This window comes from Eubalaena glacialis, chromosome 3, assembly GCF_028564815.1.
Source record: "Eubalaena glacialis isolate mEubGla1 chromosome 3, mEubGla1.1.hap2.+ XY, whole genome shotgun sequence".
NCBI classification, from domain to species: domain Eukaryota; kingdom Metazoa; phylum Chordata; class Mammalia; order Artiodactyla; family Balaenidae; genus Eubalaena; species Eubalaena glacialis.
Window position 1 is genome coordinate 166,152,964 of NC_083718.1, and position 25,529 is coordinate 166,178,492.

The window sequence follows — 25,529 nt, forward strand, 5'->3', positions numbered from 1 at the left end:
GTCTCCTTTGCTGACCTCTCTTCCTGTACAGGTCCTTTGAATGTTAATGGTCCTCGGTCCTGGCCTGGGCACTCCTTCCCAGAGCATCACTCCCATGGCATCAGTCACCATCTGTACACCATGGGCCCCTAATCTCTAGCTCAGAACTCTCACTTCCCTGCTGGATATGTGGAAGCCCACAGCAGTGTGCAACTCAACGCATCTGACCATCCTCCTTCTGGACCACCATCTCCAATCAGAAACTTGGGCCCTGTCCTCGATACTTCCCTCTCTCTAGGTCCTTCACCCCCACAGCCAAATCCTGCCTATCCCACCTCCTTTACTCCTCTCACATTTGACCCTTCCTTCCAGCGCCCATTGTCCGCCTCATTGGACCAGCCAGGATTATTCCAGCAGCCTCCTCACCAGTGTCCCTGCCTCTGTCTTCCTCCACGTAGAAGTCAGGGGGCTCTTTTTTTTTCTTTTTTAATTGACGTATAGTTGTTTTACAATGTTGTGTTACTTTCTACTGTACAGCAAAGTGAAGTAGAGGGGGCTCTTTCTACAGCACAACTCTGACCACATCACTGCGCTGCTCCAGAGTCTTCAGTGGCTCCCCATTTCCCTGAAGTGAAGTCTAACCAGCTTCTGCACGGCCTACAAGATCCCACTGCCCGCCCCCGTGAGCACACAGGCTCACCTCCCTAAACCCCGAATGTGCGGGTCACCACCGTCCCTCCTCCCGCTTCCCCCTAAGTCTCCCCCCACCTCCACCCCACCCCCGCCCCAGTCCCTCTCAGCTAGGTCACCACTGGCAGGAAACCTTCGCGGACTGCTCAATTATGGGCCATCACCCCTGTGCTGCCCCTTCCCCGCACTGAGCACACCATGTCCCCCTTCTCGGTGACAGGGTCTGGGTCTGTGTCCCCATAGACGGGTCGTCCCCGAGAGCAGGGGGCTCCAGACGCAGGCACAGGGCGCGTGAGGGTGAGTGGGGACCGAGCTGCCCGGGATGTGCGTGGGGTGGGGGGTGTCTGAGTCGGTCCAGGGAGGGAGGCGGCTGTCGAGGCCGGGCTGGGCGCGGACCTTGGCCGTGCCTGTGGAAAGAAGAGGGTGGAGGCCCCGCCCCGCCGCGCCCCTCCCGCCTCCCTGGCCCCCGCGCGCAGCCCGCCCACTCCGGCAGCCGCGAGGGGCGGCCGGCAGAGCGACGCGGAGCCCCGCCGGCGCGGACCCCGACGACGCCCCTGCCCGGAGCCCGCGCGCCCCGGGCCGCCCTCGAGGGCCGGGAGCGGCGCCAGGCGGCCGCCCCCGCAGGTAACCGGGGAGAGGCGGCACGGCTGCCGGGCTTGGGGGCTCCGAGAGCAGGACCCGGCCTGGGCTTCCCCCAAAACTGTCCCGGACAGCTGGAACAGCTGGGCCTGCGCCTCGGACTCCGAGGTGAGGACGGGATGGGGGACTGGGCTGGGGGTCGGCGCTGGTATGCGGGCGCCCATCCCGTTTCCTGCTTCCCGGGGCAGAATCCCAGATAAAGCCCCCTCCTCCCTTCTTTCCCAGAAGCGGGGGCTCCAGCTTCAGACAGTCCTGGGTGGCATCCCTGACCATGTGTCTCGGAGCAGTCACTTCACCTCCGGGAGTCTCCCTTCCCACCTGTAAAATGGGGATGACAAAGCTTCCATCGCAGGATGGTGGAGCAGGGAGGACGGAGCAGTGGCCTTAGAGCCCCCTGTAGCCCCAGGCAGGGGAAACCCCTCAGCTCTCCTCTCCCCATCTCTCTGCCGATTCTAGTTTGCTGGCAACCTCCCAGTTTCCCGTTTTTTCTGCTTCTACCCCCAAGTTCCTCCTATTCTAGGTGTCCTGGCAGCACCCCCCAAACTGGAGACTGGAGTTCTGAGGAATGTCCCTGCCAGAGGCTCAGCACCTTGCCGCAGCTCAGGCCTGAGACCTGCGGGGGTGAGGGGACCGGCTCACGGCCGGACTGTTTCCCGGCTCAGAGGGGCAGGGGTCTGAGGGCCCCAGAGCAGCCTCCCCAGGTGTCTGTCCTGGGGCTGGAGACATAGTGGCCCCATTAGTCCCCAGGCGGAGAGACACTGTTCATCCAGAGGAGCCCATGAGTTGCGAGCCGGGGAAGGGCAGACCCCCTGAGTTTGCTTGTTGTGTGTACGCATGTGTGAGCCTGTCAATGTGTGCATTTGTGGGGCGTGAGGGGGACAGTGAGTGTCTGCCAGTATGTTATTAATGTGTGCGTCAGTCAGTGTGTGCTTGTGTGAGGTTCTCAGTGTGTGTGAGAACATGCTAGGCTTTTGACGCAGAAATACCACTGACCTCCCTCAGGGGACCCTGGCAACCCAGAAGTCCTTCCTCCTGTCTACCTTCAGCGTCTCTTGCTAAGGCCTGTGCCCTTGTCTGGTGGCAGGGTCCATCCCCTCCTTGGAGTGCCCTTAGCGAAGGCAACCTCCTAGGGAGCTGCCTTGGGTGTTTGGAAGATCTGGGGGCTGTGGAGCTGGGATGGCTGGAGGGTCAGGCAGTCTGGGGTTCCTCTCTGGGGACTGACCCTCACTGGCCTGAGTAGATGGGGGGCCCTCAGGGAGCCCATTCTAGAGCCCAGAAGAGGATGTGTGGGGGGCAGCAACCTTCCAGTGGGAGTTGGTGGTCTCAGTCAGGGCATAGATGTCCCCACTGGCCTCTCGCTGGGCTGGTGAACACCGATAGACCCTTGGACACACAATCACCCCAAAACGATAATGAGGACACACCACAGACAGACAGAGTCACGCACAGCTGCAATAGCTACACTCCCTCCCATTGACAGTCATACACAGTCATACACCAGAACATGCTCTGTTGAAACACATACCACCACAGATGCTGAAACAACAGAGCACGCGCGTGCGGGCGCACACACACACACACACACACCACACACACACACACACACACACACAAACTCCTACAGACACATGACAGGCCCTACGTGGCCCAGCCAGACGTACTCAGACAGGACAACACACGCACACTCACGCTCACCAGGGTCTCTCTCTCCAGTTTCACTCTGTCCACCACAGTGAAAATGAGTTTCCGCTCTTTGGCTCAGAGGAAGGGGAAAGAAAAAGGGAGGTGAAGATATCAAACAGGGCTGTCAGCCTGAGCACCCCACCTCCCCCCGTGCTCCGGGTCTGAGCCAGAGCAAAGATTGGTTGCCCTGCTAGTCCCCCAGCCCACTCCAGGCCCCTCAGTGGCACGCATGGGGCTCCCCTTGTAGGAAAGTGGGGCCTCAGATGAGCCAGTCCCATCGGTGGCCTGAGGCATTTACAGAGCCGGGGTGGAAGAACCAGAGGCACAGTGGCCTCTCATATGGGGTGCAGCTGTGTCTCAGGGTGCCCGTCGAGCTACATGAAGGGGAGGAACCTTACAAGCCAAAGTGTGTGTGGGAGGGGCCATCAGGGGAAGCGGCTAAGAGGTGACTCTGGCTGCGGTTTTCAGGGAGAATGAGAACTTTGACAGGTGCAGGGCGTGGAAAAGGTAAATGAGGGCATTCCAGTCAGAAGACACAGCGTGTGCGAAGGTGTGGAGGTGGGAAGCTGCAGAGTTCTCTCAGGGGAAGGTGACTACACGGTGGGAGACTGAGGGGGAGGGACTGACAACTACTTCGAGGTCAGATTTCCTAGGGCCTTGTCAGAGAAAGGGTGTGAGCTGCAGAGTGGTGCAAACTGGGAATCACTCTGGTTGCTCTGGGGGGAAAGGATGAAGAGGGATCTTACAGGCAAGGAGACCACTTAGGAGGCTGGGCAGAGTTTGAGGAGGAAGGTGATGGGGGCTGAGGTCGGTGGTTGCCATGGGGATGGGAGGCAGGTATAGATGGAGAGGAGTAAGGAGAGAGATTGGACAGGCCTCAGTGATGCTTGGCTGTGGGGATAGGAGAGGGCGGGCCAGGAGCCTTGTACTGGGTGGCCGTGGTCTGACCTCAGAGGAGTCAGGTCAAGGGGAGATGTGGGTTTGGACACCAGGGTCTGGTATGCTTAGGTGCAGGGGGCTGAGTGTCGAGTGTGGCCATGGGTCTGGGGGCTAGTTTAGTGTCTGGGAGACCTGGGTATGTATGTTTAGAAGCCAGAGAGGGTGTGTGAGGCCATATGTGTGCACACGTGTGCTCAGACATCAGTTAGGGAAGTCACGGTCCCAGAAAGGGAATTCCAGGCCTGCTCTGTTCTATGGTGGCGGGGTGTAGACAGCAGATCCTGACCTTGGGAGTCAGACAGACTGGGGTTACTTTCCGCGTGACTCTGGGTAAGGGACTTCCCATCTCTGTGCCTCAGTTTCCTCATCTATAAAATGGGAATGCTAATACTTGTCTCCAGGGTCCTTTTGCCTGCAGAGAGGTGAGGAGTGGTCTGAGGTCACACATGATCAGGGTGCAGTGCCAAGAACTTTCACCCAGACTTCTGATCAGAGTCTGTTACACCTCTCTGGTTGGATCCTGGGAAGGGAATGGGGAGGGCCTGGCCCTGCTTCCATTCAGATTCTTGGAAAGTTCTGAATTGAGAAGTGACTGTCCCCATGCAGGCTGAGATTTCTGGCTCTTGGAGGGCAGAAGTGGGTGGCAGAGGGTTACTGCCTCCTGGAGAGAGCCATGCCAGCACTGCTGGCTCATCTCCTGGATGGGATTATGGAGACTCAGAGAGGAAGTTGCCTCAGGTCACATAGCAGTCAGTGGCAGAACTGAGCCCTGAGGACAGGACCCTGGGCTCAGGCTTCCCTTCCTCTCAGAGGCCGCCCTCCCCTAGCAGGGGCTATCAGGAACCTGGGATGGAGGGAACCTTGTCATCTGAGGTTCTCTAATTTCAATTATTTCTGTCCCCCTGGGGGAGGGTAACAATAAGAGTTTATTGGGCATCTACTGTGTATCAGGGCCTGTGTTTGCGTATCTCATTTAGTCCTTGTAACACTACTGCAAGGCAAGGGTCGGTAGCCCATTTAACAGAGGGAGAAGTGGAGGCTCAGAGAGGCCCATAAACTGGCCAAGCGTCCCCTTGCTGAGTGCCAAGCTGGGATTCACTCCCAGGTCTGTGAGGGTGTACAACTCATGTTCTTCCCACCGACCTCCCGGGTCACTGCCCTCTACAGGGCTTGGTTTGGAGGGGAAAGGAATGGAAACTTAATTGTTGAGCATCTGTCCACAGTGTGCCAGGAATTTTCATACACAAGGGACTTTTTTGAGGGACAGGGAACATGGGGAGCAGCGGTCATGAGAAGGTCAGGCCCGGAGGGTGGCCAGGACAGTGAGGGCTGGCATGGTGTTTTCTAGTATCTCAGAATGCGCTGTGGTCCTGGTGGGTCCCGTGAGGGTGGGCAACCTCTGGGAGCAAAGGGTCCTGGCCACGGGTCCCAATTCTGCCACTGGCTGCGAGCTTTCCCTGGATCTCCAATGTCCCATCCATGAGATGGGCCAGTAATGCCTCCCCGGCTCTCGTTGGAGCCTGTGGGGAGGCGCAATGTAGATTGTGTGTGTGGGTCATTTCTCCCTCCTGAAAGACCCCAGGAGGTTGACTGTTTGGTCCCCACCCGCATCCAGCATCCACTGCACTCACTAACCAGAAGCTCTCTTGTGTCTAGCCTCCTTCCCTCCCACTGTGGCGGCTCCTGGCCGCCACACAGCTCTGTGTGGGCCCTCCAGGCCATGCTCCCTCTGACAGGCAACCACGGCTCAGCTCGTGGCAAACATTCTTTTCATAGTTCCTGGAGCACAGCAAATCCGGCTGCTTAGCCAGGAATGCAGAGCCCCCTCCTGCAGCGGCGGCAGGGGCTTGGGCAGAGGAGCCCCTGGAGGTCAGGCAGGACAGGGGTGAGTGGAGGACCCCTCCCAACCCGACACACACACACACACACACACACACACACACACACACACACACACACACACACACACACACACACTGTGCCTCAGCTCCAGAGAGCTGCAAGGCTGTCCTCATTATCTGGGAACTCACTCAGCTTCAGTCCAAACTGACATCGTCCACCACTGGCTGGCTGGTGAACCTGGGCAAATGACTTCTCTCTGAGCCTCTGTTTCTTCATCTGTAAAATAGGGTTTATAATTTAACCTCACAGGGCTTTTGGGAGGCTTCATGGTGATGATGATGATAATGATAATAGGAAACATATATTGAATGTTCTTTATGCCAAGCACTGCTTGAAATCGGCTACATGAAATTAACGTGTTTAATCCTCTCCAGTGCTCTGCGAAGTAGGAATTGCTCCCATGTTATTGACCAAGAAGCTGAGGCACAGACCACTGAGGTCACTGCTAGTAAGAGGCAGGGCTGGGAGAAAACTGTGAGCAGCTGGGCTCCAGAGTGGTTCTTAACCCATCATGATTTTTTAGGCAAGACTCTTAGCCGAGGGCCAGCTCATGGTAGGGGCTCAGAAAATGGAGACTTCTCCCATGAGCCCCCCTCTGGGAGGAGCCAACTGTTCACCTCGTGGCCATCAGCATGTCAGGTTGGAAAGTTGGGATGGGGAAGCAGGTCTGGGATCCTGGCCAGTCTCCTTGGGCGCCTGCGCTCGCCGAAGTTGGTGGGGGACAGGGGGGTATAGACTGTCCCCCCCACATCTGGCCTGGGATTTAGCTGGAGGCAGGCTCTGTGCAAGGAGGAGATGTCGCCAGGGGAGGGGCTCAGGAGGAGATTAGGGAAGGCAGCTGAGGGCAGAGGTTAAGAACAGAGTCCCATTGAAGTCGGCTCAGGCACTGCCCTGGCACACTCACCCACCCCACCTTCTATTTTGTAGGACCACGGGAGCCTTGGTCAACTGGAGTGGGCGCCTGAGGCCCGTGATAGGAGCTGCTCACTCTGTCACCAGCCGTGCTGGCATCTGGGTTGAGGCAGCACAGGCGGAGGTGGAGGAGAAGTGGGGAGAAGTACTGTGGCTGCGGTCTCCAGGAAGCCCAAGTATACAGGGGTTTGGCCATTTAGGATCTGGGCAAGCCCCAAGGTTCAGATCCCAGCCCCGGTGCTTCCTGTCACCTTGGAGAATGGATGTCACCTCTCTGAGCCTCAATGCTCCTCCTCAGAAAAATGGGACAGCAATTCCCACCTTATAGAGTTATGGGAGAGCACGATAAAAAATAATGCCTGGAGCATGTCTAGTGCTATGTCTGGTGCAGAAAATGTACTTGGGATTTTTAGAGACCATTATTTTTTTTAATTTAAAAAAAATTTTTTTAAGAGCTCTTTGACAAATATGCTTTTTATTTATCTTTATTTTTAATTTATTTTTTTGGCTGCGGTTGGGTCTTCATTGCTGTGCGCGGGCTTTCTCTAGTTGTGGCGAGCGGGGACTACTCTTCATTGCGGTGCGCAGGCTTCTCATTGCGGTGGCTTCTCCCGCTGCAGAGCACAGGCTCCAGGCGCACGGGCCTCAGCAGTTGTGGCACGCGGGCTCCAGAGCGCAGGCTCAGCAGCTGCGGCGCACAGGCGAGACCTTTATTATTAAGGGCTAACATGGGTGGAGGGGATGGGGAGCCAGCTTTAAGCTGTGCTTGAGGTCTTTTTTTTTTTTTTTAATTTATTTTTATTTTTATTTTTGGCTGCGTTTGGTCTTCGTTGCTGAGCGCGGGCTTTCTCTAGTTGCAGCGAGCAGGCTTTCTCTAGTTGCAGCGAGCAGGGGCTACTTTTGTTGCGGTGCACGGGTTTGTCATTGTGGTGGCTTCTCTTGTTGCGGAGCATGGGCTCTAGGCGCATGGGCTTCAGCTGTGCCACACGGGCTCAGTAGTTGTGGCTCGCGGGCTCTAGAGCGCACGGGCTTAGTTGTTCTGCGGCATGTGGGATCTTCCCGGGCCGAGGATCGAACCCATGTCCCCTGCACTGGCAGGCCGATTCTTAACCACTGCACCACCAGGGAAGTCCCTGTGCTGGGGGTCTTTGATTCTGATATTTAAGGCATTTCTCAGGCTGACCCCAGCCAGCCCTTCTCATCTCAAGCCATCTGTGTTTGGAGAGGTTAAGAGCCCAAGCTTTGGCACCAACAGCCTAGGCTCTACCCCTCATGAGCTGTGTGACCTTTGGCCAATTACTTAACCTCTCTGTCCCTTGGTTTCCCACTCTGTAAAAATGAAAGACAAAGAACCTACTTCACTGGGTTGGTATGAGGATTAAATGAGATAATTCATGAGAAGAGCCCAGAACCGTGCCTGGCACATAGTAGGTATACAATAAATGTTAGCTATGATTAGTTAGTTCATTTATTTATTCTAATTATGTTCAGGGCATTCACACCTCCATACCCTCACACATGGTATTCCCTTAGCCTGGACTGATCACCTCTCCCCACCACCACCCAGTTAAATCCATGTTCATCTTTCAAAAGCCCAGATCCAACATAAGTCACTTCCCCTCCCTGAGCCTCATGGTGAGGGTGTGGGCTGGGGCCAGAGAAGCTGGAGTCAAGTTGGCCAGTGAGGACCTCCCACCCAAGCTCCATCAGTCAGTCTGGGCCCTCAGAGAGAGTAGCCTCATGACCCACCTCTGGGGTCATGGTGTCAGAGGGGCGTGGATGGAGGCAGGGCTCAGCTGAGCTGGAGGGAAGGCCTAGGAGCCGCTGGCTTCGGCATCTGGCTGCTTGTGCAGCGAGAGGGCTGGGATGTCAGAGTTTCCATGGGAGCGGGCAGAGGCGAGCAAGCAGCTGTGGGAGAGAGTGACGCAGCCGGCAGGCCTCCCTGCCAGGTGGGCTGGCTAGGCGTCCCCTCCCCATCCACCCAGGATTCATATCTGGGCTTGGACTACGACCCCAGCTCTGCTGTGTGACCTGGACTAGGGCTTATGATAGCCAGGCATCAATGGTTGAGTCAGAAATGGGGACCTGGCCATCGAGGGCTGTGACCACATCATCTCTCCCTGCTCAGCAACCTTCCATGGCTCCCCATTGCCTTCCAGAGATATACAAGCATAGCATTTAAGGCTCCTCACTAAATTGCCCGAGACTTCTCAGCTCCTGCTTGTCCTCTCAACCCCACAGCACTTCTGGACCTTCCCTGTATCTGCCAAGCAGCTTCCTACTGCCTGAAATTCCTTTTCTTACTTTGTCTGCCTGTCAGACTCCTACTCACCCTTCAGGATCCAGCCTTAATGTCCTTTCCTCCATGAAGTCTTCCAGGGAAACCCAAGGGAGGGCAATATTTCCTGCTCTGTACTCCCACAGCCCAGAGACCTTAGTCAATTGTGTGATGGCCACTTGTCTGATGCCTCCAGCTAATTCAGGGCAGGGCATGGGGCTGAGCCGTTTCTTTGTCCCAAGGCCTAGCCTCAGGCCCCCTACCTAGTACGAGCTTCCCCAGGCAGGAACCCTAGTCTATAGTAGGGGCCACCCCAGCTTAGGGCCTGACAGAGTGTAGGGACTTCTCCGGTATGGACCCTGGCCCACAGAAGGGGCTTCCTCAGCCTGGGCCCTAGGACAGGAGGAACTCCATCAATCCAGGGCCAGGTCCCGCATGGGCATTGCTAAGTGCATGGAATGAATGAAGGGAGTTGATGGGGGGCCCTGGCTCCCTGAGAGGAGACTGAGGTTGGGGGCCAATGTTCCAGCAGGGGCTCCTGGTAAAAAACCCATGGCAGGCGCTGGGGTGGCTGTGAGTTAGGGCAGGAGGCTTCGCCAGCTCCTGGCATCTTCCTCACTGTCTCCCTCTTTCATTCTCAGGCCTTGTCTCTGCTGGCACCTTCAGAGGCCCCTCCGACCTGAAAGGTAAGCTAGATTTGGGGGCAGGGCTCTCTGATATCCCCAGCTGGATGAGACCTGTGCTTGCTGCTATCTACCCTTGCTCCCTCCAGCTGCAGCAGATGCCCCTCCCAGGCTCGGGGTGGCCTAGCGGGCAGGTGACCTCAGCTCCCTCCGGCCCAACTTGGAAGCAGCTTTTTCTCATTTGTGAACTATTTCGCCCCTGCTCCTTGGCGTGGCCGTGTTTGCTTGGCCTGCCCGGGTGCAGTGGCCTGGCCGTGCTCCCTCCGGGCCCCCTCCCTGCCCAGCTCAGCCCCTCCTGCCGATGCTGAAGCTGCCGCCACCGCGCGGGGAAGCCGCGAAGGCCCAGGAATCTTGGCAGGCGGCGGGAGGCAGCGGGCGGCGGGCGGCGGGTGGCGCTCCGGAAAAGGCTGCAAATGCGAAACAGAAGGCGGGGGACTGGCGGCTGAGAAGGCCCCGCCTGGCTCGGCCTGGGGCCTGGGGGTGCCTGGGCCTGGTGGCCCACCCATGTCCGGTCTCGGTCAGAAGCTCAAGGCCTCTTCTGGGAAATGAGAAATGGCACCAGCTGAGGCCTGAGCCCCCGGCGAGGAAGGGCCGGTCCCCTGGCCACGTGCCTGAGGATACAGTGTTGCCCTGGGTCCTGTCCACTGCTGGGCCTCTTCTGGTTCATCTCCCCCCGCCTGGCTGTCCCTACCTCCCTGGATGCTTTGTTGCCCCGCAAGAAGCTCCTCCCCAGGGTGGCAGTGGGGTGGCTAGCCTCAGAGATGGGCAGAGGCTGGGGGTCTGGGAGGTAAACCTAGTTACCTGCAGGGAGGGAGGTTCAGCGCAAGCCCCCTCCAGCCCAGAGCTGAGAAGGACCCTGGAAGAGCCACAAAGGAAAAGGGACCCTATGAGAAGCCATCTTGCAGGCTTGGCTGGAGGTGGGAGGTGGGGTTGTCAGAGGCCAGGAGCTGGAGCACACAGGCTGCAGACTGTACTGAGTGCCAGTGTGCTGAGCCCCAGCTGGGGATGGGGTGGGGTTGGGGGAAGACATGCCCTGGAGGAGGAGCTGTTCTGCCTGAGAGAGGCACGGAAGGCTGCTTGGAGGAGGAGGCATTTGAGCTGGGTCTTAAATGAGGAATAACATGTTTGCCTGGAGGAGAAAGATAGAAAGAGCAACTCAGGCAAGGGCAGGCAGGTGGGTACAGGGAAACATCGAAAAGTTTGGGTTGTCTGGATTCAGGATGCTGGGGATCAGGGTACAGTGGGCTCCTCTCACTCCCTAAACATGGGTGATTTCCCTAAGGGTGAGTCCATGGCCCTCATCCAGGCTGCAACAACCCTGCCAATGAAGCCCTATTTTTATCTCCAGCCAATCTCTCTCCCTCCCAAGTTTCAGAACCACAGGTTCTCTGCCTCTTAGATACTGCCCACCCCAGAAGCCCCTCAGTCTTCCTTGACTAGATTTTTGCTCTGCTCTCAGTTTGGAATATTCCACCATCACTTGCCCCTATGAGTATGTTGAACTCTCCTCTGTCCTTCAAACCTCCTTCCAATGCTGCTTTGCAAATTGAGGTCCCCTGTGGTCTGGGAGCCTCACCTGCAGGGGTGAGGGATGTTAGGACTCTTGAAGCCTGGTTGGGTAGACAAGGTGTGAAGAGGGCAGCACTCCTGTCCTGCCATCAACCTGGATGATAAGGTGTCCTCCAGGCAGCCTTGTCCCAGCCTGCCCACCTCCCTCCACCCCGCCAGCTCCCAGATTCCAGGCAGCCGTTTGGCTTTGGAGCAGTCCTCACGCCTGCACATTTAAATTTGAGGGGTTCAGAGTCCCAGTGGCCTGTAGGACAGTGAGCTCAGCTCATGGGCACTGGGCCCTGCAAGTCTCCACCCAGACCTTGTGGGGCTGCTCGCAGATCGTCCACGGTGGTCAGCCCCAGACCTGACGTTAACATTAAGGCCATAAGTGCTGGCCTTCTAGAGGCTCCCATCAAGTGACCGACAGCTAGAGATTTCAGAACCTGGAACTCTGACAGGATCTAGGTACAAGGCACAAGAGAGGACAGAGAAAGACAGCAGAGAAAGACAGGGTCACAGAGGTGGGTGGACAAATGGGATGGTGACACAGAGATAGGAGGAGAGAGACACACCAGGAGATGCCTCAGATACACAGGCAGGTGAGGATCTGGATTCAGCGACACAGAGACACAGAGGAAGGGACACAGGTGGGCATGTCACATACCCAGAAGTAGAGGAGACAGAGTCCATAAGACTGGATTGGGGGTTTGAGGGTAAAGGAACAGGGCTGTCATGTACAGTTGTGCAGGTTGGTTACTGTTCAAGGGCACTCGGGAAAGGCAATGAGTAGGCCTGAGTTGGCTGGAAAAAGGGGTAGCCTTTTCTACTTGTGCTAAGGCATGGTATAGGCTAGAGAGATTCCATGTAAGGAAGGAAGGGTCAGAAGTGTCAGAAATGATGTCCAGATTTCTGGCCTGGGCACCAGGGAGTGGGGGAGAAGCAAGTAATAGGGGAGAAGGTAATGACAGCAGTTTGGGTGGAGGTGTATGAGGGACAGCCAGACGAAAATGCTCAGCTCATAGTCAAACCCAAGAGTCTGGGGCTCAGGAGAGAGGTAGCTGGAAACAGATGTGGGAGTCCTTGGTGATGGGATTAAAACTGTGGGAGCTGGGAAGAGCTGGAAACTGCAGGAGAAACATCCAGAGAGAAGAGTAGAGGCCTGAGCCAGCTCCTTGGGGCAAGCCTGGGTCTGCAGAGTGGGCAGAGGGAAGGAGCAGAGAAGAATCTGAGGAAGAGCCTTTCCAGGAAGGAGGAAAGCAGGGTCACAAGGCGGGAGTCAGTGCTGGCGAGAAGGAAACACGAGGTGAGAGGGTGAGGGGTAGAGACAGTTCTTTTGAGAAGCTTGGCTGAGAAGGGCTGGAGAGAGATGAGGGTGGCCAGGGGCGGGGGTGAGGCCTGTGTAGATGTGGACTGGAGAGGCTGGAGAGTGGGGGAGGCATCCACAGAGAGTGAGAGGTCCCCGAGGAAGAGGAAGAGGTGTGGAGGGGCCCAGGGCCTTGAGTGGGAGACAGGACCCCCTTCATCTGAGACTCAGGAGAGGGGGACGGGAAAGGGCTCTCTGATCTCTGCAAGCTGGGAGAGAGGTGTGGGGGCTGGGAGGCTCAGGAACCCTGGAGAAGTCTGGAGCCACCCTGCTCAGCAGTGGGGGTGGGCATCATGCCCAGTGAGGGAGGAGGGCAGTTCCTCTGCTCCTCGCCAAGATCCATAACTCCATCCTTGTCCTGAGCAGGCTGTGTGACCCCTGGTCGGTGTCATCTCAGGAGTGGTTAGGGAAAAGGCCTAGCAGGCCAGAAAATTGACTTTAGGGAACTTCACAAGGTGCTGGCCTTTGGCAGCAAGTCACCTGAGGTTTTCAAGGGTTGGAGGAGATGTTGCTTTGCAGCAGGAGGAACTGAGGTTAGACTCAAGGGAGGACTTTCTGGCCACCGGGGTAACAGGACAAGGCAGCATGGAGGGGCTGATGGCTTAGACCACCTCAGTTAACCCTTTCACAGATGAGGACACCGAGGTTCAGAGAGGTTAAGTCACTTGCCCAAGATCACCCAGCTGGTAAGTAGCTTTGCTGGAATGGGAGTTCAGGGGCTGCCGGGACCTAGAGGGCCTTAGGGCCCCCCAGGGCTGGATCCCTGATAGGGAGAGCCTGAGCAAGAAATGCTGCTCACCTGTTGAAGTGGCAGTGACCGGGTTGGAGAGAGAAAGAGAGACAGAGAGAAATGAGTCAGGGCCAGAGACCCAGGGAGAGAACAGAGCGAGGCTGGGCGAGTGGGGAGGCAGGAGGCACCAGGGGAGCAAGTGGGGCAGCCGATCCCGCAGAAATGTCTCCACAACAGGAAGCGTCTCATAACATACCTGTGGTTTGGCCAGGCCCCGGGCTGCCTGAGCTCCCCGAGGCTTCCTCAGCTGCAGCCGCCCTTCTGGGGTGGGGGGCTTGGAGCAGCAGGAGCCTGCGCAGAGCCGCGTTCCAGCCACCCACCGGGGGTGGGGTGGGGGTGCTGCCAGGGCCACGCTAGCCACACCCCTGCACGGTCTGTTGGGAGCCTGCGCCCCACCCTCCGGCTCCCCTTATTATCTGGACCTCTGATAGCTCACGTGTGAAATGGGATGGGGCGTGGGCAGGCCCTTAAATTCCATAGGATCACCTGGGCCCCCTCTGCTGGTCGCCCCCTGGGACAGGACCCTTTGAGAGGGGACTGGTGGGGAGGGGTCACTGTTGCTGATGCCCCTTCCCCTCCCAAAGCCCTGTCCAGGGAGAGAGGGGTCTGTATTCATGCGCTTCTTCTTCGTGCTGGGGTCCATTCCCCTCCCCTCTCAATTGGTCTGAAAGACCCTGGAGCGCTACCCGCTCCCAGCCAACCTCCTCGGCCGCCCCTGGAGGAGGCCCAGGCTGCCACAAAACGCTGACTTGGACAAAATGCTGTTTTACGGGGATTTGTTGAAAAGGGGGGAAATCCCCGCTAAGGACTTGCAGCTGTCCAAACACCGCGTCTACCCTGCTGCCGCCACCGCTCCATCCCTTGAATTAGCGTCTCCTTTTGCATCCCATCTCCTGCCCCTGCCAGCCCAGACCCTTCCCAGCTGCCCTGGCTCCTGCCTTCCTTCCTAAGAGGTCACCAGAGAGGGTGATGGACTGCCCAAGTTCACACAGCAGAGCCAGGCTTGAGCCTCAGGGCCCTCCCCCAACCCCTGACACCCCTGCTTGGCCGCCATTCCTCATGGGGAGACCAGGAGCAAGCAAATGGATCAGCTGTTCCTCCCTGTGTGCCTCTATTCCCCGTGCAGGCAGTTCTTAGCTGAAGATCCTTGATTGAGACCACGTGAATGTTCCACCTGTTCCCGTTCTAGCCAACAGATAAGCCCATCTGGCCTAGGGAGGGGGCTCCCAGGGCCGTGTGACATGTATCTGTGCAAAGTCCTGGATGCTTCCTGGAGTGAGTTATTGGTGTGATCATTAAATCTGACAGCAAATTGAGCTCATCAAACATTTATGGAGCATCTCTGTGTGCCAGCCAAGTCCTGTGCTGGGCATGGAGTCGGGGGAATGTGGCGGGGAGAGAGCAGAAGAGCCAAAGAGGGAAACAAGAGCTGTGAGGGAGACCTGCAGGTGTCAGAGGAGCCCGGGGGAGGCATCCAATAGGCTTCCAGGATGTCCAAGAATGAGTAAGAGTTAGGAGGTGGAGAAGCAGTAGGGTGAAATGAACGTACAGAGGCCAGAGAGCCTGGGGAGCCTCAGTTGTGGGGGGGGGGAGAGGTGACAGTGAGCAGGAGTCAGGGGCTTAGGGGCGCCCAGGCTCCCTCGGCTCTGATGGTGGCCGGCGCTGTGGGGCAGTCCCTCCCACCTGGGCTGCCACGTCGCACCATTCCAGGGCCATCGATTCTCAGCCCCTTCTCTAGCCAAGCCCCCCACCTGGAGTGGCATAGCCACCTCCCCTCTAAGAGCTAGAGTAAGTTTTCCCTCCTCAAACCCACAGGCAGCTTGGAGCTGGAAGAGAGACTCTCTTTCTCAGTTTGCTTCTCCCTCTGTCTAGCTTGTGCTCTCTGGCGCACTCTCCCCCACGCCCTCCCCCATGGCAGTCTTTCCCAGCGGTTAAGAGCTCAGGTTCTTAACAGACCTCCGCTCAGATCCCGGCTGCCAGCTGTAGCCAGTGGGCGCATCACTGTACTTGTCTGAGCCTCAGACTCCTCATCTATAGCAAGAGGAAGAACAATAGTTCCTTTTTCCCAGGGACCTTGTGGGAATTAAATCAAATGCAGAAAGTGCAGCACTTAGGCGGTGCCCAACCAGAGGTGTGAGCTGTCATCCTCACTCAGACGCCCCTCCCTCCAGAGGAAATACCTGCTCCGGGGTCCTGCAGCAGATCTGCCCCACCTCCACGATGCTGGGATGGGGCAAGTTCAGGGAGCCACAGGGTGTAGGGTGGGGATGCTTCCTGGAGATCCACCTTGCCAAGGAGGAAAGAAAAGTGGGCAGCTGGCAGGGGCCCTGGCCCTGCCCCTGCCCGGGCTCCTGAGTGGACCGGGGGCTCTTCCTCTGGCACCCAGCCTGCCTGTGCTGCTCCACAGTTCTCCCCACCCCAGACACCCTCCCAGCTGAGCCTGAGGCTGCCTGCACCCTCCATCACCCCCCATGCCCAGTGAGGCCTCAGCTCAGCATGGGAAGGGGACCAGGGCTCCCCAGAGCCAGGGCTCTCTTGAGTCCTCCTATGGTGGTGCCATGACCTTGGCCTCTGGCCCACCCAGGCCAGAACTGCTCACTCCCCTCCCCCTGCTTCCTGCTGCAAGCTCTGCCCCTCCACCTGCTCCCCCAACCCTCTGCCCCCCTACCAGGCAGAACATTCTGGCTCTGTGCTGTGTGAGCACCACCTCCACCCTAATAGCCCCCCAGCTCAGGTGGCAAGTGCGGAAGGGCCCTTATCCCGCTCCGGAGAGGCCGCATGGTGTGGTGGTTAGGGATTGGGGCTCAAGAGTCAGACTGCCTGGGTTTAGGCTCTGACTGCACCTCAGTTTCCTCATCTATAAAACAGGGCCGACAAGCCTCGCAGGGCTGCACGTGGATGGAACGTCAAACAAACGTTAGAGCAGTGCATGGCCAGAGCCTCCATCAGCAGTAGCTGAGTGCCAGGCGTACACGGTGTGGCCTCATGAGGCCCAGCACCAATCATGGTGCAGATAGAGCAGGTGGCCTGTGTTGAGGGAAGGTGTTCTGGGCAAGATTCTTAGTCTAAGCTTCTGTTTCTACTTCTATAAAATAGGGGATTATAATTGTATGAGCTGGTGGGGGGATCATTAAGAGGATTAGTGATGTGAAGCTGGTGAAGCCCTGCCTGGCACGTGGGGAGCCCTTAGGTGGCAGGTGTTACCATTATGCTGGGGCTGAGAGAGGCTGAACGACCTGCCCAGGGTTACAGAGAGGTTGATGGCAGAGCTGGGTTGGCAGTTTCACCGACCTTCTCTGGAGCCCCGCGTTCATTCCTGCAAAGCCCTGAGTGATACTGAGTTTGGAGGAACACCGCACTGCAGCTCCAGACTCAGCCCCACGTGCATCCCTGGGTGTGTACAACCCACCTGCACTCCCTCCTACAGCCAGGCGAAGGTGTGGAGAGGCCCCTGGGTGGGGTGAGGGGAGCCCGGAGCAGGAATGCCAGGGCAAGTGGGACTTTCCTGGGGTGTGTGAAATGCCAGGCTAGTCCACTGTGCAGATATTGATGGGTGCTTGCCCTGAGGCACTGTGATATCTCTAATTATCACAGCAGCCTTGAGAAGCAGGTTGTTAGCCTAGCTTTAAAAAAAAAATTTTTTTTTTAATTTGTTTTATTTTATATTTTTGGCGGCGACCAGAGACCAAACCCGTGCCCCCAGCAGTGGAAGCGCGGAGTCCTAACCACTGGACCGCCAGGAAATTCCCTAGCTTAGCTTTTTTTAAAAAGAACTTTATTGAGATACAATTCACATAGCATACAACTGGTTCATTAAAGTGTACGAATCAATGTTTTTTTTAAGGTATTCACAGAATTGTGCAACCATCACAGCAAGCAATTTAGAACATTTTCATCACCCCTAATAGAAACCCTGTGCCCATTAGCAATCACTCCCCATTTCCACTCCCCCCAGCCCTAGGCAACCACTCATCTATCTACTTTCTGTCTCTATAGATTTACCTATTCTGAACATACAAATAGAATTAGATAATATGATTTTGTGACTGGCTTCTTTACTTGGTATAATGTTTTCAAGATTCATCTGTATTGTAACATTTATCAGTATTTCCCTTCTTTTTATTGCTGAATGATAGTCCATTGTATGGATATACCACACTATCCATTCATCAGTGGATGCACATCTGTGTTGTTTCTACTTTGTGGCTGTTATGAATAATGTCACCATGAACATTCATGTACACGTTTTTGTGTGGACATGTTATTCCATTTTACAGATGAGGAAACTGAGGTTCACAGAGTGGAAACCTCTTGCCCAGGCTCCCCCAGCTGGTGAGCGGAGGACTCAGGCTGGCCATCCAAATCTGGAGCCTGTGCTTCTTCCCAACCCAGGCCTTGTTCTCAGAGCTGAGCTAAATGCTGTGACAGGGCTAGATCAGGACACAGGAGTGAGGGGTTAACTCTATAGAGGAAGGGTTGACAGCTTCCCTGGGCCTTAAAGGACATGTTGGAGAGAGGAAGAACACTGCAGGCAGAGAAATAGCAGGTACAAAGGCCCAGAAGTGTGAGGCTGCCTGGTGTCTGGGGCAAAGGTATGGGGGAGGGGAGAGGCAGAGAAAGGGGTGGCAGGTGATAGGGTTGGAGACGCAGGCACCCACTAGGTGATTAGATTTAAAAGGCCTTGAACGCCATGCTGGGCACCAAGGACTTTTTTTTTTTTTTTTTTAAATTTTTGGCTGCATTGGGTCTTCATTGCTGCGCACAGGCTTTTCTCTAGTTGCGGCGAGCGGGGGCTACTCTTTGTTGCTGTGCGCGGGCTTCTCATTGTGGTGGCTTCTCTTGTTGCGGAGCACAGGCTCTAGGTGCGCAGGCTTCACTAGTTGTGGCACATGGGCTCTAGAGCACAGGCTCAGTAGTTGTGGTGCACAGGCTTAGCTGCTCCACTGCATGTGGGATCTTCCCGGACCATAGCTCGAACCCGTGTCCCCTGCACTGGCAGGCAGATTCTTAACCACTGTGCCACCAGGGAAGCCCTTTTTTTAAAAAAATCAATTGATTTTTGGCCACATGGCTTGCGGGATTTTAGTTCCCCGACCAGGGACTGAACCTGGGCCCTTGGCAGTGAGAGCACGGAGTCCTAACCACTGGACCGCCAGGGAATGCCCACAAAGGACTTGATCCTGAAGGCAGTGGGGAGCCCCAGAAGGGCATCGACATAATGTGAGGTCAGAGAGACCTTAGTCAAATCCCAGTTCTGGGACTTCCCTGGTGTCACAGTGGTTAAGATTCCACGCTCCCAGGGCTTCCCTGGTGGCGCAGTGGCTGAGAATCCACCTGCCAATGCAGGGGACACGGGTTCAAGCCCTGGTCCGGGAGATCCCACATGCCACGGAGCAACTAAGCCCCTACGCCACAACTACTGAGCCTGCACTCTAGAGCCCTCGAGCCACAACTACTGAAGCTCCCGTGCCTAGAGCCCATGCTCCGCAACAACAGAAGCCACCGCAATGAGAAGCCTGTGCACCACAACAAAGAGTAGCCCCCGCTCGCCGCAACTAGAGAAAAGCCTGCACGCAGCAACGAAGACCCAACGCAGCCAAAAATAAATAAATAAATAAATAAATTTATATGTTAAAAAAAAAAGAATCCACGCTCCCAATGCAGGGGGTCTGGGTTCGATCCCCGGTCAGGGAACTAGATCCTACATGCATGCCGCAACTAAGAGTTCTCATGCCACAACTAAGGAGCCTGCCTGCTGCAACTAAGACCCAGTGCAACCAAATAAATAAATAAATAAATATTAAAAAAAAAAAAAATCCCAGTCTGCTTCCTAGAGACCTTTGCATTAGTTTTGTCATCTGGAAAATGGGGATGACAGTAACAATACCTCGTTAAAGTGTTAGGAGGATTAAGTGAGCTTCCATCTCTAGAGAGCTTAGCCCCTGGCTGGCAGAGAGCCAGCCCAGCACATGGTACTGGGTATAATCATCAAACAGTTTCTGGCAGAGCTGTGCCAAGGTTAGAGATGCTCTGGAAGTGCATCTGGCTGCCAAGTGAATGGTTAGGGGGAGGCTGTTGTCCAGGGAGGGGTCCTCGGTAGACTTGGGGGGGGCGGTGATGGAGAGCTATGGGCAGGATTAGGAGAGGTTTAGTAACTTCTGCAAGACTCTGAGACTTTGAGAATTGCTTGTGAATAATATCTATATTCTGATCTTTTTGTGAGTCCCTGGGCCTGGTGCCAAAGTACCTATGGGCTGGCTTGATGGCCCCTCTCGTTCCTCCCTGCAGCAAGCCTAAGGACGCCATGCGGGGGGCTCTGACGTCGCTGCCTTCGCTGCCGCCGCCTCTGCTGCTGCTGCTGCTGGTGCTGGGGTGCGGGCTGAGGGCGGCCGCCAGCGGTGGAGCCGCCGGGGCAGCGGGCTACCCGCCGGTGCAGTACGTGCAGCCCATGCACAAAGGACCCGTGGGGCCGCCCTTCCGCGAGGGCAAGGGCCAATACCTGGGTGAGCACCTCCCCGCCCCGCCCCGCCTCGGACAGTGCTGACCCCCAACTCCCTGCCTCCCGACCTCCACCAGCTCTTCCCAGGCGCCCCCGCCTCCGGCCACAGCCCCTCAATCCCCACCAAAGGCTTTCCCATCTCCACTTTCTTCCTGATGCTGGTCCGGGGCGGGTGCAGAAGTGGGGTGCAGCTGGCTGGCGGAGATGGGCATTAGGTAGGGGGAGGGGCGGGAAGGTTTGTGGGGAAGTGGGGTGGGTTTGTCGGCTCCGATTGGCTCTAAGGAGGGATGCTGGTGCCACCTGGTGGCCATTCCACCCCGGTCATGCAGGGATGAGAAGCTCTTGGGGAAGGCCCAGCCTGGGTGGGTTGGGTGCTAAGAGCCCTGGGGTGGATACCCTGCAGTTCCCAAGGTGGCCACTGAACCACCTAAATTCCATCCTCCATGACAGCAGGGAGGGGGAGACCGGGAGTGGTCTTCATGAACAGATACAGAACCTTGTCTTCTCAAGTTGCACCACATGCTGGTGTGGGGAGTAGGAAGATGGGTCCCCTGTCCCCACTGTCCAGGCCCCTGACTGCCCCTTCTCTCTCTTTCTCTCTCAGAAATGCCTCTACCGCTGTTGCCAATGGACCTGAAAGGAGAGCCTGGTCCCCCTGGAAAACCCGGGCCGCGGGGTCCCCCTGGCCCTCCTGGCTTCCCAGGAAAACCAGGCACTGGAAAACCAGGGCTACATGGGCAGCCTGGACCCGCTGGCCCCCCTGGCTTCTCCCGGATGGGCAAGGCTGGTCCCCCAGGGCTTCCAGGCAAGGTTGGCCCACCAGGGCAGCCGGGGCTTCGGGGGGAGCCAGGGATACGAGGGGACCAGGGCCTCCGGGGGCCCCCAGGGCCCCCTGGCCTACCTGGGCCCTCAGGCATTGCTGTCCCTGGAAAACCAGGCCCCCAGGGGGTGCCAGGGCCCCCAGGATTTGGGGGGGAGCCAGGGCCCCAGGGAGAGCCTGGGCCCCCGGGTGATCGAGGCCTCAAGGGCGAAAATGGAGTGGGCCAACCAGGGCTTCCTGGAGCCCCAGGCCAGGGGGGTGCCCCCGGACCCCCTGGTCTCCCTGGTCCAGCTGGCTTGGGCAAACCAGGTTTGGATGGGCTTCCTGGGGCCCCTGGAGATAAGGGTGAGTCTGGGTCTCCTGGGCTGCCAGGACCCAGGGGGGAGCCAGGAGCTTTGGGCCCAAAAGGGCCCCCTGGGCTGGATGGTATGGGGGTACCTGGGTCAGCAGGGGTGCCAGGGCCACAGGGCCCACCAGGGGCCAAAGGGGAGCCAGGCACCCGGGGCCCTCCTGGCCTGATAGGCCCCACTGGCTATGGGATGCCAGGGCTGCCAGGTCCCAAGGGGGACAGGGGCCCAGCTGGGGTCCCGGGGCTCTTGGGGGACAGGGGCGAGCCAGGTGAGGATGGGGAGCCGGGGGAAGAGGGACCACAGGGCCTTGGGGGTCCCCCTGGACTTCCGGGGTCTGCAGGGCTACCTGGCCGACGTGGGCCCCCAGGGCCTAAGGGGGAGACGGGGCCTGGAGGACCCCCAGGAGTGCCTGGCATTCGGGGTGACCAGGGGCCTAGTGGTCTGGCTGGGAAACCTGGGCTCCCAGGAGAGAGGGGGCTTCCAGGGGCTCATGGACCTCCTGGACCGACTGGGCCCAAAGGCGAGCCAGGTTTCTCGGGCCGCCCTGGAGGACCAGGGGTGGCAGGAGCCCTGGGGCAGAAGGGTGACTTGGGGCTCCCTGGGCAGCCTGGCCTGAGGGGCCCTTCTGGAATCCCAGGACTCCAGGGTCCAGCTGGCCCTATCGGGCCGCAGGGTCTGCCAGGCCTGAAGGGTGAACCAGGCCTGCCGGGGCCCCCTGGAGAGGGGAAAGTGGGGGAACCTGGCATGGCTGGGCCTACAGGGCCTCCTGGGGTCCCAGGTTTCCCAGGACTCACGGGCCCTCCTGGGCCTCCCGGACCTCCTGGGCCCCCTGGTGCCCCTGGGGCCTTTGATGAGACTGGCATCACCAGCCTGCACCTGCCCAACGGCGGCGTGCAGGGAGCTGTGCTGGGCAAGGGGACCAAGCCCCGGTTTGGGCTGGGCGAGCTGTCGGCCCACGCCACGCCCGCCTTCACCGCTGTGCTCACCTCGCCCTTCCCCGCCTCAGGCATGCCTGTGAAGTTTGACCGGACCCTCTACAATGGCCACAGTGGCTACAACCCGGCCACCGGCATCTTCACCTGCCCCGTGGGCGGGGTCTACTACTTTGCTTACCACGTGCACGTCAAGGGCACCAACGTGTGGGTGGCCCTGTACAAGAACAATGTGCCAGCCACCTACACCTATGACGAGTACAAGAAGGGCTACCTGGACCAGGCGTCTGGGGGCGCCGTGCTCCAGCTGCGGCCCAACGACCAGGTCTGGGTGCAGATGCCCTCGGACCAGGCCAATGGCCTCTACTCCACCGAGTACATCCACTCCTCCTTTTCAGGATTCTTGCTGTGCCCCACATAACCCATGCTGCCCCGGCCTCCTCCTCTTTAGCGGTAGAGAGACCTTCTCACTTACAAAGAACCTCCATTTAAAGAAAAAACCAAAGGCCGAACAGAGGCGGGAACAGAGGCGGCCGTGGCCTCTGCCCGAGGAGACTGAGTGGGTTTCTCCCTCCGCGCGGGCTGAGGTTGTTTCTGGAAGAAGGTGGCCTGCGTTCCTCTCCCCCGAGTGTCTGTGCAGCGTCGGGGTTGTGCCCCCCCTCCTGTCTTGCCTGGCCTGCAGGCAGGGCCCCAGGACACTCTGCCCAGCTGGTGGAGACCCCTGGCCCCCTGTGAGTGCTGGGCTCTGCTGGGCGGCAAAGGATGCTGCTGCTCTGTGAGTCAGAGCTGAGAGGGGACTGAATTGCCCCACCCGTTCCCCCGGGGAGACATCTTCCCAGCCCTGCCCTTCCTGCCTGCCCGCAGACGGCCCCCGCTCAAGGAATGGGGCAGGGCCTCCCTCAATTCTTGGCTGGGGCTCTTCCGGCTGCCCCGGGCAGGACCTCCAGCATAAGACGGTGGGGCCCCTGAAGAGTTTTTGTTTCTCTCCAGGGGAAGGGAGAGGAGGGGGACTGTCGAGGTGGCCAGTGTGGACACCCTGTCAGGACTGCCACCCTAGCGGTGGGGCGGTGGCATCAGGCCTGTCCCTGGCAGGTACAGGCGTGTGGCCCCTCCTGCAGGCTCCCAGGAAGTGCCAACCCCCCTTCACTGCTCAGGCTGCAGCCATGGGGAACGGTGGTGTGTGAGGGGTAGGGGCATGGGTCTGGGGCAGGATGGCAGCTCTTCACGTTTGTCTCCATCCCCCAGGCTGCCCCCACCAGCTCTGGCTCTGTTCATCATGAGGCCAGCCACCCAGGCCCCTAGGGACCACCACAGGCGGGCACGAGGCAGGATGGGCAATCAGCGAACATGAGTATTCCTGCCTTTCTCTCCTTTCACCTGCTGGGGGAGGGCTGATTTTCTCACACAAAATTGTAAGGGATCATTGCCACCCCCAAGCCCAGTATCCCCAAGGCAGAGAGCTTCTTGTTTGCCCTCAGAACAAGGTGCGCACAAGCTTGGGGATGAAGGCCACCGCCTGCTTTTTCTTAATAAGAGCCATATGATTGGTATGTGTCGACTACAGGGGTTAATCTGCTGGGGCTTCCTCTCCTTCCACCCTCTGGTTCCAATTTCCTGTCCTAGGTAGGATTAGGGCCCAGGAGGCTGAGGTCCTGAGAAAAAGGGTGCCAACAGGCCCCTTTGGAATGAGTTGGATGTTTCTGCCATTTTCCCCAATCAGAGCTCCGCCCTGCAGGAAACAGGCAGGACCCCCTCCCATGCCCTCAGCCCCTAGTTCAAGCCGAGTGGATAGAGCCAAGGACCCAGCGTGAACCTGTTCCAGTTCTGGCCCATGCCAGCCTTCCTTCCCATGTTGAGGAAGGAGGCTGGCCACTGACTTTTTTTTTTTTTTTAACATTTTTATTGGAGTATAATTGCTTTACAATGGTGTGTTAGTTTCTGCTTTATAACAAAGTGAATCAGCTATACATATACATATATCCCCATATCTCCTCCCTCTTGCATCTCCCTCCCACCCTCCCTATCCCACCCCTCTAGGTGGTCACAAAGCACGGAGCTGATCTCCCTGTGCCATGCGGCTGCTTCCCACTGGCTATCTATTTTACATTTGGTAGTGTATATATGTCCATGCCACTCTCTCACTTCGTCCCAGCTTACCCTTCCCCCGACCCCATGTCCTCAAGTCCATTCTCTAGTAGGCCTGCGTCTTTATTCCCGTCCTGCCCCTGGGTTCTTCATGCCACTGACTTCCGACTTGTTACTCTGTGGCTCCTCAGGCCCGTCGCCTGGCCACAACTTCTCCAAACAAAGCAGACCGTTTGCTTGCTTTAACTTTCAAAAGGAGAGACAAAAACCCAAATCTGCCCAAGTGGCACTTCAAGAGCAGGTTTTGGCTACGGTTCCTGGTGGGTTTCTTATTCATCGGCACCCATGGGTACTAAGTCTCAAATCATACCTCGTGGGGCCATCTGCTCAGCCTCCTTCCTGGGTCAAAGCCACTGCTATCTGGCCTGTTAGGGAGGCTTCTGTTGGGCGGAAATGCATCAGCTCCTAGTGGGAGCCCAGGGCCCTGAGGAGGGTACAGGGAGCCAAAAAACAAAACAAACAAACAAAAAAAAACAACAAAAAAAACTGTTTCACAGAACTGAGTTTCTGCTAAATGTCATTCCTGAAGCCTTTGGGGAGAGGTGGGTGGTGTTTCCGAAATATTTATGGGATTTCCAGGTGTCCACTTAACTGACTAGCTTTGATAAACTATGTCAGGTTTTAACAATGAAAACTACATTACCTTGTGCATTTTTATGTTCTGATTCCTCATTTTTTTAAGATTAAGGTTTAAATGTTTTCCATTAGTAATTTCATTTCTAACTTGGTATAGGAGCTTAGTTCTCTACATACCTATTATGTACCCTGTGTCACAGAAGATTCGGGAAAAATGCACTTGGGAATCAAAGAAAATGGGACTTCTTTTTGAAAAGAAAAACAATGGTATTGACTGTATTGACACAATCTCAATAAAGCCTGTTGAACAAACAGCACTGTGCTGAAACTGGCATTGATTCAGAGGTGTCTCCAGCCTCTGGATTTCATAAAGCACCCAGGGAGCTCTCTGGGGCTCTTGCTCTGCACCCACTCAAGGAGCGTGCATTCCTCCCAGCCAGGGGTTCTGTCACCACCGCTCAGAAATGCTTGATTCTCCGAAGCTGCCGAGGCTCTGCACCAAGTAAATGCCAAGAGGCATTTTAAGAAAGCAAAGTAAGGCAGTGGCTGGAGCTAGGGGAGACAGATCAAGCTTCCCTGGAACATTCCTGCAAGCTCTCAAGGGTAGTGGAGCATGACAGCTGGCTCAGGATCCCGAGGGTCAAGTTTCAACATCTGATACAAATTATGAATGAAATCAGGAATCTTTGCTCCTGTGGGCGGGGCTAGTGCCAGGCCCAACGCTGAAGGCAGGGCCAGGGGAGCTGTCCTGGGAGAAAGCACCGCCCCGTAACTTGCCGCACTCTGGGAATCTGGACA

At 57.1% G+C, this 25,529-nt stretch overlaps 1 protein-coding gene across 1 annotated transcript; it reads left to right on the forward strand.

The window, feature by feature from the left end:
- The first annotated feature begins 1,396 nt into the window (after positions 1-1,396).
- On the forward strand, positions 1,397-23,932 carry COL8A2 (collagen type VIII alpha 2 chain). Its single transcript, XM_061186791.1, has 4 exons — positions 1,397-1,416; positions 9,664-9,708; positions 19,698-19,912; positions 20,513-23,932. The coding sequence occupies exons 3-4, from the start codon at positions 19,714-19,716 to the stop codon at positions 22,429-22,431; spliced, it is 2,118 nt and encodes a 705-aa protein (XP_061042774.1). The 5' UTR covers positions 1,397-1,416; positions 9,664-9,708; positions 19,698-19,713; the 3' UTR covers positions 22,432-23,932.
- Positions 23,933-25,529: the final 1,597 nt, after the last annotated feature.

Coding starts and splice junctions, on each gene's coding strand:
- COL8A2 (XM_061186791.1), top strand. CDS start 19,714: ATGCGGGGGGCTCTGACGTCGCTGCCTTCGCTGCCGCCGCCTCTGCTG. Junction 19,913..20,512: donor GGGCAAGGGCCAATACCTGG/GTGAGCACCTCC, acceptor TTTCTCTCTCAG/AAATGCCTCTACCGCTGTTG.